This window comes from Stenella coeruleoalba (genome assembly GCF_951394435.1).
Source record: "Stenella coeruleoalba genome assembly, chromosome: 14".
NCBI classification, from domain to species: Eukaryota; Metazoa; Chordata; class Mammalia; order Artiodactyla; family Delphinidae; genus Stenella; species Stenella coeruleoalba.
The window spans coordinates 38,837,531-38,853,821 of NC_137160.1; the positions used below are offsets into that span (position 1 = coordinate 38,837,531).

General features: G+C 45.3%; 1 protein-coding gene across 1 annotated transcript in view; it reads right to left on the minus strand.

The window, feature by feature from the left end:
* FHOD3 (formin homology 2 domain containing 3) overlaps nucleotides 1-16,291 on the minus strand; it is a gene marked incomplete at its 5' end in the record, with an annotated part of 177,867 nt that overhangs the window by 45,847 nt on the left and 115,729 nt on the right. Inside the window, one exon of the mRNA XM_079943029.1 lies at nucleotides 9,317-9,475. Within this exon, the coding sequence (XP_079799155.1) occupies nucleotides 9,317-9,475 (159 nt within the window). The remainder of the gene's footprint in view (nucleotides 1-9,316; nucleotides 9,476-16,291) is intronic.

Genomic DNA, 16,291 nt, shown 5'->3' on the forward strand with positions numbered 1-16,291 from the left:
TGGTCTTGTACATGAAGGACATTCTAGGCAAGAAAGGGATGGGGGCGTGAGAGAAAGGTGAAAGAATAAGATAGAAGATTAGAGAACAGCTCCCCGTTCCCTAAGAAATAGAGTAAAATGTGTGAAGCATATAATCTTCTCACAGATTAATTTAAGAGCTTACAAAAATAAATCATTTACCAAGAGCTCAGACTAACTTTTGTACATGGGCCATATTATAACTTTCATTGTTTTAAATATTTCAAGTATATTTCAAATTTTATATAGAAATGAAAACATCTTAACATCAGGCTCAGCTCAAGTCTGACTGAGGAAAAAATGATGGTGGTACTTATAAAGAGCAATACTTACCTACTAATGGAAAGAGTATCACTTTCTGCTTTTATTTGTTTCTGGTAAAAGTCAATTGCGCAAGGCAGAGGGAGCAAACAGGCATCAGAAGGACTCTTATAAGTTCAAATTCCTTAGTGATTACATTTTAAAAGAAGGTAAAAATTCCCATCACGTGACATTTAACATACAACATTACGAAAGAGGAGGTGTCATTATTTTTCTCTCATTTATCAAATGAGAGTATCAAAGCAAAGAAATATACATTGTGCCATACTTTTCGGTAACTTACGTTAATTCATTAATTCTAAGTGGCTTTGGTTACTGCTCTACAATAGCAACCATCTGGATAAAGTGTGGGAAGGAGTTCCGGTTCTGGGGGAGATAGATAGAGTAAGCAATACTCTGTCTGTCCCACTAAATGCAACTATACACCCTGGACAGCAGGCATGGAGCAGGTACTTGAAGACTTTTAAAAAAAGAAATAGTGGTAGGTGGATTGAGGAAGAAGACCAGAACTGAAAGTTCAACTGAACTGGTAATGAGTTGACCATTTTTCCTCTGGTATTCCCTAGCCTGGGCTCAGGTAGCCCAAAAATCTGGAAGAGGGTATCGGGTGCAGACAGAGAGAACGCCAGGGGAGCCCTCTAGTTCTGACTCGAGGTGTGGGAAAGGGCCTCCTAGCGGTGGCAGCAAGGTTGGCAGGTCCTAAAACTCAGATGAAGTGAACATTCCTCTCCAGTCAGTGGAGCTGTGTTCCCAAGAGATGGGGCAAACCCCTTATGCTTTTCTTTTCTATCTTCTCTCTCCTTGGCCCCAGACATGGGCACAGTCATAGCAAGTGCATGGTAAAGTGAGGTAACTAAAGACCTAGCTTTCACTGGAGGACTAAAAAGGAAGGCCCCAGAAAACCAGAAAGCAGTGGGGAGGTCATGAAACATGAAGAGCCTGCAAAGCAAGGGCACAAAGCTGTTTAAGAACTTCTGAGCTTCTCCTGAGCTGTTCATGTATGAATCTGACCTTCAAAAGCACATTAAAGACTTTGAGACCTGAACTGCTCTTTGAAAACTTTGAAAACTGAGCTGACGCTGGAACAACAGTCCACAGAAGGTGGGTCAGAATCTGTGGCTTGAACTCCAACAAGTGATGGAACAATTCTTAATTCTTTTTATGAAACCAGAATGACCATGATACAAAAACCAGACAAAGTTAATCTAGTCGAGAAAAGAAAACTACATGCCAATACCCTGATGAATCAGATGCAAAAATCCTTAACAAAATATTTTAAAGTATATAAATAAATGCCAATATATTAAGATATATAAATCTATTGCTATATTTCATATAGCAATATATTTTAAAATAGCCACAAGGTTGGTTCAATATGAAAAAAAATTAATCAATGCAATTAATCTACCTGATTAACAGTGTGAACAAGAAAATTCACACAGTCATTTCAATTGACTCAAAAAAGTTTTGATAAAATTCAGTTTCCATTCATGACAAAAAAATCTCAGCAACCCAGTAATAGAAGGCATTTCCCCCACCTGATAAGATACATTTATTAAAAAAAAAAACCTACAGCTCATTTCATACTTAATGGTGACAGAGAGAATGCTCTCCTTGTAAGAATGGGAACAAGACAGGGCGTCCACTCTCACCATTCCTATTTAACATTGTGTGGAAATCCTAGCCAGGTATATAAAATTTTAAAAATACATACAGATTGGAAAGGAAAAGATAAAACTCTTCCTATCACAGATGGTATAATTGTCTACATAGGAAATTTTGAGGCATCTACAAAAAACTTATGAAACAATGAGTTAAACAATGTTGCATAATATAAGGTCAATATACAAAAAAATCCATTTTGTTTCTATATATTACTAAGGAGCAATTACAAACTGAAATTTTTAAAAAATGCTGTTTACAATGAAATACTTAGGTATGAATTTAACAAAGCATGTGTAGGATCTGCATTTGGAAAGTAGAAAATGCTGATGAAAGCAATCTAACCGTCTAAAGACGATCTAAGTGAAGAGGGAAGGAACAGTGTTCACAGACGGAAGGACTCAACATAGCCAAGATGTTAGTCTTCCCAAAATTGATGTATAAATTTAACTCAATTCCAATCAAAATACCGTGATTTTTTTGTGGATATAGACAAGCTGATTCTAAAAATTATATGGCAAGGCAGAGGACCAAAACAGTCAAACCAAAATAATTTTGAAAAAGAATACCCTTGGAGGAGTCATACCACTTGACTTTAAGATCTACAATAAAGCTGCGGTATTAAGACAGTGTGGCATGGGCTGAATGATAGATACAGTGGGACAAAACGGGGCACCCGGAAATAGACTACACAAATATGGCCCAGTGATTCTGACAAAGGTATGAAGGCAGTTCAGTGGACAAATGGTAGTGTTTTCAACAAATGGTGTTGGATGGACCAACTGGAATCCATATGTAAAAAGTGAACCTCAACTTAAACCTTCCACCTTCTACATAAGTTAACACAAAGGGGATCATAGATCTACAAGTAAGAAGCAACACTACAAAACTTTTAGAAGGAAACACAGGAGAAAATTTTTGTGACACAGGTTATGCAGTGAACCCCTAGAAATGATACAAAAAAAGAATAGGTTGATAAATTAAACTTCATCCAAATTAAACGTTTTTTCTCTGTGAAAGACACTGTTAAGAGAATGAAGAGACAAGTTACAGTTCCTCAAAAGATTAAACATAGAGTTATCACATGACCCAGCAATTCCATTTGTATTTACCCTAGAAAAATTAAAACAGTATTCACACAAAAACTTGTACATGAGTATTTGTAGTAGCTTTATTCATAACTGCTGTGAACTGGACCAAGCTAAATATTCTTCAACGGGTGGATATTTATATCTACAAACAGCCAGTGGTACATCCCTACAACGCGATGATACTCAGCAATAAAAAGGGACCAACTGTAGATACAAACTGCGACTTGGATGAATCTCAGAGGCATCGATCATGCTGAGTGAAAGAAGCCAATCTCAAAAGGTTACTCGCTGTATGATTCCTTGTGTATGACATTCTCGGAAAGACAAAACCATAGTGATGAGAATCAATCAGTCATTAACAGGGGCTAGGGGTGGGTTAAGGGTGTGACTAGAAAGGGACAGCACAAGAGCTTTTTGGGGAGATGGGACTGCTTTGAATTTTGACTACAGTGGTCATTGCATGAATTTATATATGTTTTAAAACTCAATAGACCTGGACCCCCTCCAAAAGTCAACTTTACTCTATATTAATTAAAAAAAAAAGTCAAAATAAAAGACTGGACACTTGACACCAGACTCAGCAAACATGCAGATATCTACATGATTGTGCCTTAGGATGTATCTGGGTGGGGTAGTAGTTGTCCTAGGCTTCTGAAAGTGTTATCAGGGAGGGCTGTCTCAGGAGTTTATCAGAAGCCAGTGATGACAAACTGTATTGAAGACCTGTTTTGGGCTGTGGTCAGAGTGAGGTCACAGGTGGTGAGCCCTAGATACCTCTTCTTCCAACATCCTCTTCATCACGACCCCAAACACAGATTATGTGGGTGGAATGGAGCACTGGGGAGACGTTCAGTGACGATCCTCCTTGTTCTCCCACAGGCTGATGCTACTGATTCCACCTGTCCACACAGATGGCATTTAAAAAGGACCAAAACAATCCAAGCAGATGTCACTTCTTCCAAAACACCCAGCATTTGAACTCAACTGGTTTTCAAAAGAAAAACTTAAGTAAGAATTTGTATTTTAATTTTCTTAATGCTCAAATTGTTTTAAGCATGTACAAGAATTCCGAAATATAAAGTTGTCAACGCTTTTCCCCCTTCCTCAGAAGGCATTTTCCTGGGATGATTTTTGTTTGCTTTTTTCCTTTGGGAAAGTAATCAAACACTCTTTTGTTTTTCCTTTCTCTAATTTAAACCATTTGTTCACTACTGAAGATTTATGAGGTTACCATCTGCCAGTTTATTTTACTTATTTTTTACACATCACTGACAATAAAAATAGCCGTAAGACGGGGACAGGAGGTCAACGCTACCTCCTATGAGGTGATGGTCCCTTTTTTCCATGAGCAGATGACAAGGGAATGAGCATACCTTTAATTTGCTCTTTACCATGTCAGTAGATTTACTGATGTTTCTGTGATGACCATTTGGTTTCACAAGGAGGAAAAACATCAAACAGGCCCATGACATAATAATCTCAGTGTTTTTTTGCTTTCTTCCAAACAGTGTTTCTCCAGCACTGCTTTAACTATGCTTGCTTTTGTATCTGAAAATCATATTTCAGATGAAAATTCATAAGTCTGACTTATTTTTTACAGACCCAAATGCTTTGGGGTTTGGCCATCTCATTCACTTGCAGATGAGACCATACTAAGTAATTATCAAGTCTTGTGAGTTCTTTTTTTTTTTACCATCCTTATTGTAGTATAATTGTTTTACAATAGTGTGTTAGTTTCTGCTTTATAACAAATTGAATCAGCTATACACATACGTGTATCCCCATATCTCCTGAGTTCTGAACAGAACCCTGGCTACGACTCTGGATGAGAACCTAACAGCAGAAAGTTGGAGCCTTTATGCAGGGCTTGGATGCAACTTGCAGTCTCATGAGACAATGGCATTCTCTTCATGCACTTCATCTCAGGGAGGGGCTTTTTTTTTTTTAGTTAACTCCTCAAGTTTATTTCTTGATAGTATCTTCTTTCGTTCTTATGATTACTCAAGTGAGGCATGTAAGGCAGAAATTATGCACCAAATTTACAGATGAAGATGCAGTGCCTGAAGCTAGGCTGGATAACCAAGGTAGCGCTGGAGAACCACCCAGGGGCTCCTCTTACTTTCTAGCACCACCTCCATGCTCATGGCGATTCCACAAACTACCAGTGTGGGACATTCTCATTCCTGGCACTGTGGACCCACTGATGGGCTCCTGCACTCAGGCTCATCTGCGCGTGTCCAGCGCTCACTCAGGGACCCGTGGACGGGGTTCCCAACACAAACTGCTTGAGAAGATACTGTAGCTTTGTACAGGTGGCCAAAGGGAAATTCTGTTTCTAGGATGCTGACTGGCCTGGCAGCCAAGCAGGGCCAAGTTAAATGTCGTTTGGGGCCATTCAATTGTGTTACCCTCTGAGTAAACACAGACTCTAAAAATGAGAAAAGCAAGGAGAAAAATGAAAACCCTTCCTACTTCCATTTGTGATACCTCAGCGATGTTTTACTTGGGAAAATACCATTAATAATACTTACAGGTGCCCCCAAACCATATTCTAAAGTTTAATACTCTTATGAAAAACGACTTCCTTAATGAAGTTACTTGCTCCCATGGGTTTTCATGATGAACCAGATACAAAACATGGGGGTGACAAACAGGATGTCAGTGAATACATCCTAATCACGTCCAGGTACACAGAGGTTTCGTTTCGAATGACCCCATTAAGCCGTGGTGCCACGCTACAGGGCCTGCATCCAAGAAGCAGACGGCTTGGCAAAAGGCCATTTGGGCATAAGCTGGAAATCATATTAGTGGAGATCTGTAAGGACGCAACTTACATCTCTTCTCAGCCCTGACTTAACTCTTGAACAACAAGCCTCGACAATAAGCTTTGGGGGAGTAGCTCTGCACTTGGATGAAGACCATCTCTACCCCTTGGGCCCCTGGGATCAGTGGCCAGAGACAGCAGGTAACAGCTGGGAGGGCCTGGGTTCTGTCTTCCCCACAAGGACTGGTTTCTTCTGGATTCTCAGCTACAGCTGACAAGAGTTGAAAATATACACAGTCTCTGGATTTGCCCAGGCAGCTTCAGATGAGGGGTTCTCAATCAGGGTGATTCCGTCCCCAGGGTATATTGATGAAGTCTAAGAGGCACTTTTGGTTGTCACCCCTGGATGGGTGCCACCGGCATCTTGTGGGCAGAGGCCAGGGATCCTGAACACCCTACGTTGCACAGGGCAGCTCCCACAATAAAGAACTGTCCAGCCCAGAATGGCAATAGTGCCAGCTGATAAACCTTGCTTTCAAAAATGTGGTAAAAATGTGTAACTCCATGTCTTGTGACTATATATGAGTTTACCGAGCACTCATGACACAACAAGCTCTCAGGAAGGGTTAGGCAGTGATTTCCATGGCTGTGTCCTCTCACTGTACCTCATTTCATATGCCAGCTACTCCCAGAGGAAAACCATAGGCAGCGCTGTGATGCGGGCTGCGTTGCCTCATGCATCTTCTCACTCCCCTTCCAGACTCCCTCTTATTCTTTTCGGTGGGTGAGCCCAGGCCCAGACAGCCCACCCGGGCTGGCCGCCGCCAGAGCTGGCCTGTGGATTGCACTTCCGGCTCAGGCTCTAGAAATCACATTTCAGCTCGACCTCTTACTGGCTTGTGAGCTTGGACACAGACAAACGTTGGAACTCATCCTCTTCATCTTTAAGATGAAGAACATAATAGTATGTACCGCGTAAGGGTCTGATGAGTGTCTGTGTGAAGCAGCTACCTGGTGTCTGGCCCACAGGAGGAAACCTAGGAAAGTCAAGTTTAGTGCTGTGCCGTTCCCATATCCGTCATCATTATTGTCCCTATCATCATTCCTTCCTGGATTGAAAAAACCAGTCAGAAAAGGAAAAAATAATTTGATTCATTCTAAAATCTAATTAACTTATTGTATCTGAAACTCTCCCCACCCAGGGAGACTGACATTTCAGGAAAGAAAAAAGGCAAAACCAAAGGCATCCACCTCTCCTGATGGACTTTCAAGTTCTCATGGCAATAAGGGGAAATATTTTTAAAAGGGGAAGTTGTCATTTTTTCCTTCAATCAAGCTGGCCCTGGCTGCATTTAGAGGCTATGTACGAATCTGAAGCTTTTACAGTCTTTAAAAGATCCTGTGAAGTAAATAGGATGGCCAGAATGTGCGTTAGGGCCTCCTACTCATCTGTCCTATGTGAGAGACACTTTGCACTTGGTTCGTCCCGCTTGGCAGCTCCCACCTGCCCAATGCCCTTCTCTCTTGCTGCTCTGTGCGTCCCAGGGTGGAGGTGCCTCATACTGAGGCTGGGCCTGCTCCCTTCTTTCTCGCTGTCTGGCAGCTGCCTCAGTGTCCCTCTCTGTATTTGCCTACTGTCACCTGCTCTCTCCTTTTTATACCCTCCCCGGTGTGCCACATGCCCTCACTCCCTGGCTCTGCTGACCTGCTGTGCTGCATGGCCTGACTCCAGGGCTCGGGCTCCACCTCCTCTCCAGCCAGAGAGAAGTACCACTTCCCTCATCGTACCTGCTCCTGGCACAGGCTGTGTGTGTGTTTCTCAGGGCAGAGTTGCTTAGGCCTCGTACTGGTTTCCTAGGTTTGCCATAACAAAGCATCACAAATTCAGGGGTTCCAAACAAAGGAAATTTATTCTCTCACCGTTTGAGAGACTAGAAGTCTAATATCAAGGTGTTGGCAGGGCCATGCTCTTTCTGAAGACTCGAGGGGAGGATCTTTCCTTGCCTTGTCCTCGCTTCTGGTAGTTGCCGGCAGTCCTTCATGCTCCGTGGCTTGTAAACGCTTCCCTCCAATTTCTGCCTCCATCATCACACGGTGCTCTGTTCTGTGTGTCTTCCTGTGTATCCTCTGTGTTCCCATGGCATTCCCCTCTCTGTGTCTATGTCCAAACTTCTCTCTTCTTAGAAGGATATCAGCCAGTGGAGTAGGACCCACCCTAATCCAGGATGACTTTATCTTAACTTGATCATGTCTGCAAAGACCCTATTTCCAAATAAGGTCACATTCTGGGGTTCTGGGTAGGCATGGATTTTGAAGTTTGTACTCAATCCAGTACAAACCTCTGGAACACGGCTTTTCCTGTGGAGGTCTGTGCTTTCCAAAGCACAAAGTCACGGCTGTCCTCCTGGGTTCAGGCGTCACTTTGCCCCATGGGCCCCATTGCCCCCTACCACACTCAGGGCTGGAGACGCGTAGGGCACAGCCCCCCAGGCCCTCCTCACTTTCAACTCTCCCGCCAAAGCCCGCTCTCCCTCCCTGCAGCCAGCCTTCATTGGCTTCCTTCACTCTCGAGGCTTTCAAATAAGACTGGGTATGAAGGAATCTCAGATATGGAGAGCCTTTAAAGGAACCCAGGGCTCTTTGCCAATAGAAGGATGGGGTGGGTGTCACCCAACGGCATGAAGCAGTGTCTTCAGATCCCCACTCTGACCCAGTGAGCCTCCAGGCCATCCACCCATCTGTAGGAATCTGTGGGCTGAGCCATTGGTTTCACGCACTCTTTCTCTGTTATAAGAACAGGAGATTTAACTTCCTACAGACAGGCACCAGCCCACAGCGAAGGGTGAGCAGGGCCTGGTGGAAGGGCACTGGGCCCTGGCATTGCAGGGGAGCTGTGGTGCCAGCTGGGCCGCCTGCCAGCCATGTAGTCACAGCCAAGGCACCCAATCTCTCTCCACTTGTGCCACTCAGATTAACAAATGCTGCAGACTCAGTTGGCTTGGGTTTTCCAGCTGATCAAATGAAACCCATCTCTACACACCCCGAAGGGTGCCAAGAGAGAAACAAATCCGCTAACACGGAGTGAGCACGTATGGAAAACCCTACTTTTGAGACTGTTCATTAAACGTATTTGGTTTGAAATGATGTGAAAGAAGGCATCCCAGCCCCACCCCCGTGGCGGTTGTCAAATTCTCCCACATCGAGGCAGGTGGAATGTGGTCAGAAGGAAGTTAGTAAATGAACCAGAGAGTGAGGATCTCTGAATTTCCTAGGCAAAGTGGGGCTTCTTTTCCCCCAGAAGTTAAAAAACAAGATGTGAGAATTATTAACATTATTCAGAATCTGGCTGAGACAGAAAAATGGCAAGCCACCCTGTGGAGAAAGTCACATTGGACACAGTAATGTTTACATATGCAACGTATTACAGAACACAAATAACGCTCCACAGAGCTCCCCTTACCTCAATCCCTTCTTTGTTTAAGGCATATTCATCAAAATTCAAAATGGCTATCTTAATCGTTCTTGGAGGGGGCAGTACCGTCAGACCGATATTAATAGCATTGCTCCTCTTGGAATCCAGGACGATGATCTCCTGCTTTTTTCCATCTGCAGCAGTTTTCTTGTGATAAAATAAGGAGAATCCAAGATTAATGCATCATCTTTGGTCCTCTATTAAAAGCAAACTCACAACTTACTTAGACATGAAAACAAATGCCCTCAGTTTAGCTCAGGGAAGGACTGGCTACCTCTCAGCACAGCAGAGATCAGGGATTAGTTCCAAGAGGCCGCCAAGAGCAGGGCAGCAATGGAACTTCGCGAGTCAGACACGTTACAAAATAAAATTGATTTGCCTTCAATTGGGAAAAATGTGATATTTTGCAAGCAAAAAAAAAAAACTGTTTTTTTTCCATAGAAGCAGTGGAAACAAAACTCAAACCTCTCAGAGTTCCCTTCCTGCAGGCTGCAAGGTGTCGGAATGTGCCTTGCTTGGCCCTGGAGCGTGTGGTGTGTGCCCAGAGATGGAGAAAGCTGGTCTGCGCACCGAGGAGACGGGAGCCAGAGGGGAATCCGGCATCGCTGGCCGGTCAGCCCTTCTGCATCTCAGGAGCTCCTCTCATCATTCCAACATCCTCCGCCCCGACACCTGAGCACTTCCGCCTCTCCTGCTACACACAGCCATCTGGGCAGCTGCCCAGTGGGTGGGAGAAGAGGAGTGAGGGATAAACTGGCAAAGAGGCCGAAGAGGGGGACCAAGTCCCCACAGAGCCCTGATGTATGTGGCCTCCCTGCTGGCCTGGCATCCTCGGGGCAGTCCCTGCGGCCAGCCCCGGGCTGGCACACGGCCAGAAGCCAGGAAGGTGTGAGGTGCTGAGCCAATGCTCACCTCTGCCCAGAGCTGTGACAAGGCCCCCAGCCTTCCCCTTCAGTTCTCGGGAAGTCAAGGGCGGGTGGCAACTGGGACAGGTGGAGGGGGGTCGGCCAGCAAGCTCCCTGTGCTGCACAGCTTCCCTTGAGGCCACAGGGCTGGGAGGATGATGATTTTGATTCATGAAACAAGCCTGGGGTGACGAGGATGGGTAAGACCCGTCCAGCACAGTGATGGGGTGTGCTCACCGTGTGAGGGACCCAGCTGTGGGGTAACTAACTCACCTGGTGGTGGAGGGGGTTAGGGTCTGGAGAAGCTGCCACCTGAGCTGGACCCTCAAGACTGTCTAGGACTAGCCTGGGGCTGGGAGAGAATATAAGGAGAGAAGTGCCTTTGTCTAGTTCCAGGGAACTGCCAGGGATGAAGCTGGAGGTTTGGAGGCCATATGGGGGAGCTCCATGAATCAGCTGCTCAGAAGCCCCCTGCAGGCAGGTCCCAGCTGAGCAGCTGACAGCTGAGGCCTCAGCCCCTCCTCTGAGGAAGGGAACCAGGCTGGGCCTGGGAGCAGCTGAGCCGCCCAGGGAAGCTGGTCGCTGTAGCACAGGAGGTTGGGAGCTGGCAAGGAAAGACGGCTGCGGTCCCTTAAGTCCTACTGAGCCCTTCCAAACTCAATTGCTAACATTCTATTTTAGGTCCTTAAATATGCATTTGGGAATAAATTACAATTTCTTCATGAAGAAAATAACCGAAAGCATCCCAGCTGTTTGGCCGCCTGGAAGCCGGGAGGAACAATTCCTGTGGGTGTGCTCGTCGGCTTGGAACCGTGAGCTCCCAGGGACACGCGGCACAAATGCACCCTCACTCTGTAGGGCAAGCTTGTCTTCTATATATTTAAGCAAATAAGCTTATCAGGAGCCCCTGAAATTTAGCTGAAATCTACTTTAAAATATTATTTTGTGTACAGAAGGCTAAGAAGGAATGAGAAAAGGTTTGACAAAACGCTGATTACAGGCAACGAAGACAGATGTGATGACTTGCGATGCCCACGTTAGGGTGCGGGGTGTCCACCCCTCCAGGTGCTACAGGGAGCCTGTCCAACATCCATTCCCTCTTCTCTGCTCACCAACAGGGACTTGATTTTTTTCAGGCTGGTAATAGGTCAGTGAAATCAGCCACCTCCCTGGACCCTTGGCAGGTAAGGCTGGCAGTTTGGGTCTTTGTTTTCCTGATTGAAAAGAGATAGACCCAGTGAGCCATGCCTTTTGCCTTTCCTCCTTCTTCCTGCCTAGAATGTGGATGTGAGGCTCAGAGAGACAGCAGTGAGACATCTCACGAGCATAAGGAATGAAGCCACATGGACGGCAGCATGGAAGATGGAAGAAGCCTGGGACCTGGCACTGGAGAGGCAACTACCCACAGCCAGGCTCCAGCGCAGGAAGCATTTATGGGAAGGCAGGGGTTCCCTGGGAATCGTTAGCCCTTAGCCCCCCATCTATAGAGTCTCCGTCATTCTAGGAGCCTGCAGAGATGACTGAGCAGGTCCAGCCCAACTGCAGCCTTTGTGCAAATGAGAAAAAGATGCCCACCTCTAGGGAGACACAGCCCCATGGCAAACAGCTTGAGAGGGAAACACCACTCAGATTTCAGCCCTCCCCCCTCAGCCAGCGTCCACGTGCAGCAAGCAACCCACACAGACTCAGGGGTGGCTCTGAGCCTGAGATGTCCTTGCCCCCACTCTCAGTAGAACTCAGTTCACACCAACGGACACACCCACACCCACACCCCCATAAGTCGGGAAGAAGCAAGCTGCTGGGCATCCTGAGATAACGGGGAAGCTATCTTCACAAACGACGCTACATGTTTTCAGAGCACTTCCCACCACTTCGCAAAGGAAGGAATAAGAATTAAAGTCATATCTGAAATTGAATTGTTAAATCTCTGGATTTTAGCCAAGAGGTATTTTAAATGCTCTTCTTCATAATTAAAACAGACTCCACTGGATGCTACTGACCCCTCAAGTGCCTTGGCGGCTGTCCTGCCCGACACGAGGGGTGGGTCATGCGGGCTCATCCAACTCTCTCCTCCCCTCCCACAATGAACTGGAGCAGCGCCTGAAAGAACAAGCCAAAGTTCTCCGTGCCGGGAGGCATGCGTCCTGTCTAGGGATTAGCCATCATCAGTTCTGATCCATTTCAATCCTCTTTCAGGGTCAAAGCCCAGACCAGCAAGAGTGACCTTCACTACGTCCTTCACCTGGTCCTGTGTCTGAGTCACCGTCGCCCATCCTCTTCCACAAATCCTCTCGTGCCCCGTCCTTCATTCCTGCCACCTGCACTCTGAGCCTGACCCCTGGTGCCAGCCTCCCAGGGCAGCCCACCACGGACCTCCTGCTTCCAGCCTCTTCTCACCCCCAGCCCAGTCATCCTACTCTTGCTAAGAGTCTTTCTCAGGCACTCATCTCCTTATTGCACTTCTTTGATCAGACAGTCTGTGACTGTCCATTGTTTGAAATGAGAAAAATAGGAAATTGGTCAATGATAGAAAGAGGAGATAAAGCAGATAAGACACAGTGTTCCCTGTAAAGGAGGTTAGGAAATGTTAAATGACCCTCTAAAGGCATCTGGAAAGGAAGGGCGAAGATGTGATGGGACAAAGGTGGAACAGGGTTGGGAGGATGTCAGGAGGTGATACTTCTGGGCAGGAGATGAGAAAGTTGTTTTGCATTTTACTTGAGCCCAGACACACCCCCGAAAACAACACACAAACAAGGAAACAAAACGCCCAAACCTCCTGAAATATCAATACAGGACCTACTTGAAGGAACTGACAACATTTTCTTGAGAGAAAAAGAAAAAGATGTGCATAAATAAGAAACATCATGTTCCTGGATAGGAAGCCTCAGTGTTGTAAGGATGTTCATTATCTCTCATCATGGAATTTATATATAAATAATATATATATTTAAAATGATTCTAATCAAATTCCAACAAGATTTTTTTGGAATTAAAAAATATTCTAGAGTTACTATGAAAGAATATATGTGTAAAAAATCCATAAGTAGAAATATATATAATATCTACCCAATTAGCTCTAAAAAGGTATTATAAAACGGATATAATTCATGTGTAGCACTGGCACTAAACAGCTACAATGATAGAACAGAATAGAATGAAAGTACAGAAAAAGCTCTCATACAGCGATCCAGGGCATTCCAACAAGAGCGCAAGATCAGTGAGTCACAATCCATCATGAAAGCCCAATTCTAATACGGAACCAAAGAAAGTAACTTTAAGTCAAAAGACTCAACATGGTAGGTTAACATCATGACAGACTGGATTGACTGACATCTTCCTTCTTTAAAAAAAAAAAAAGCCAGCAGAAAGCAAGAACACAGGCTGTGTGGGAATGGCCAAGAGTCATCATGGTTGGAGGATGCCACACCCCATGAGACCCCTCTGCTGATTGGCTGTTATCAGCGACGGTCCATGACAGCAAACCCTGAGCAGGAAAAGAGGCTGAGAAGCAATCTCAGTCCTTCAACTGCCTCTTGCTGATTGGCAGGGTATCTTCCCACATTTATTTATTTTTTGCCTTTCTTTGATATAGATCTCATTTCCTGAGTACCTGTTAGGCTCCTACACCTTGAATGGGGACATTTTTCATGGAGACCAACAAAAATGTGGGGGGCCACGATGCCACCGGCAGCAATGGTCGGTCCTGGGACAACAGGAAATAAGCATTTCTGCCTCAATTCTTTGATAAAAGGTCTATCAGCCAAACCTCTGCCCTCAGTTCTCAAGAATTCACAGGGCAGAAAGGATGCTGAGGGAGGCTCCTGTGGGTGGGGCTTCAGGCACAGGATGCTGGACTAGGGAGCTGCTGGAAGTGAAAATGGGAACAACTGTCTCTGGGGCAAGAGAGTTGCCCCAGCAACAGCGTGGAAGTGAGCAGAGTTGGGGGAACCAGGGTGGGGATGTCTTTGAACGTGAAATTTCCCCACGTACATCCAGAAGTTCTCAAGGTAAAAGAGGAACTTACTTCTTGAAGGGGCAGGAGGCACTCTAGGAAGAGGCCAGGCTCTGATTTGCTTCCAGAAAGCCTAGTGAAGCTGAACTTCTGAGCTGAACGAGGCAGCAACACCCAGAACCTCCTTCAAAACAACAACTATCAGGGAGCCTCCAACCTGCCAACAGTTGCCCTTCCAGAAATACAGTCTCTGGAGAAATGCTTCTGGTTTGCATGGAATGGAGGGCTTCTGTTTGTTTTTGACTTGGCCAAGAAGATTGCAGGGAGTGGGGAGAGGGTGTAACAGCCAAAAGGGTGAGAGACTGAGGTTACCCTCTATAGCAAGAGATGCTGTCAGGGCCAGCAGAGACCTCTTAGAGAGAAGGGCCAGGAAGGAAGTCACCAAGGCAGTTCAGCTCCTTTCTCCCAAGCTGTCCAAGAGGGCTGAGGGTCCAGTTCCAGGAGGCAGAAGTGAGCTCCTCCAGGAGGAAGCTTCAAACAGGCGGTGCCCATGACCACAAGACTTACAGAATTTCTAAGAAGCAAAGAAGAGGTACTCAATTTAAGCAGTGAGTGCTAACTGCCAAGGCTTAGGGGTAAGGGCTGTGACTTTCCTCTGCAGCCCTAGATTCACCTGGTGGTCAGCTCCCTGGGTGGGGGCCGTCTCTCTAGAACCAACCAGCTCCAAGAGGTTGGGCCCTGCAAACTCAGCCACTCCAAGGGGCAGAAAGTCACATACGACAGGAATATTTTTTAGAATGGTTAAACCACCTATTCAGGTCTTCTCAGGGGGACTCCGGGGCAATGCCAATCCTGATACAGAGATGGATGACCACAGGCCTCGCAGGGAGGAGACATGCAAGTCAGGTTTTTGGATAGAACAAAGTATTGCCTCCAAGAACAAGTCTTTTAGAATCTGCAAGTAAAGAGACAAACTTGATTCTGAATGGTTATGGGGTGGGTGACCGCCATGTAAGAGTGACCACAACCTGACAGCATTCAATATCCTGAGGACGAGACCATTACTTCCCCTCGTAATCATTCAGTTTTGGAAAAGAGAAGGGTGAATATTCAGGCAGCAGTTAGGAAAAAGCGGAAAGGAAAACTTTAACGCTAAATAGTAGTCATTAAGCTTAGAGGCTAATTTAAAATCTCACATCGGAATCTCAGGAAAGTCACGTTGAGACAAAGGCTAAGAAAATCAATAGCATAAAAAAAGACTGACCTGTTAACACAGCACAAAAGCACATTCTCCCCTGTTGCACTGGGTCTAACGAACAACCCTGGGAGGTCAGGCACACAGGATCACGCCTGGTTTCTTTCTTTTTTTCCCCCCATAATCAAAACCAGGCTCAGAGAGGTTGACCGACTTGCTCAAGGTCACACAGTTAGAGGTAGAGTCCAGACCAAATGAAATTTAAAGTTTCAGTAGCAAAGCATACAGATCATTAAGGAGAAAGAGAGAATCTTTTTTTTAAAAAATGACAAGATTTAAAAATCCCCAAGGGAAGAGCACGAGGAAGTGTTCAGAGCATGAGCTTGAAAGTAGCCGAAACAAAACGTCATCCAGGGATGACACGAACAGATTCAGGAGCCCTGAAGGGTAACTGCAAATATGCAGAGCATCAAGTCACCAGGGGGGTCAGCTGGGGTCTGACCCATTCACAGCCTGGAGACCTTGCCAAGTCACTGAATCTCTCTGTGTCTCCTGTCCTCTCTGGGACCCAATCTCACAGGGTTTGTTGTGAGGATGAAAGGAGACAATGGATATAAATCAGTGAGAACAAGGCTTGGCCCCTGGTAAGCACAACAGAAGTGTCTGCTGGGACTATTAGAAGAGTATTGCTGGTATTGATACATGTAAAGTATTCAGGACAATACCTGGAAAATAGTGCTTTCTAAGAATTAGCTCTTAGCTTTTTTCACTACCAATGACTCCTTTTTTTTTTTTTTATCATTTTAACCTAATAACATTGTATTTTAAAAATATATGGTTTACCAAAGTGTATTTTTCATAACTAATGCATCTACCACGCTTACTGATCAAAGGCACCTACATAAACA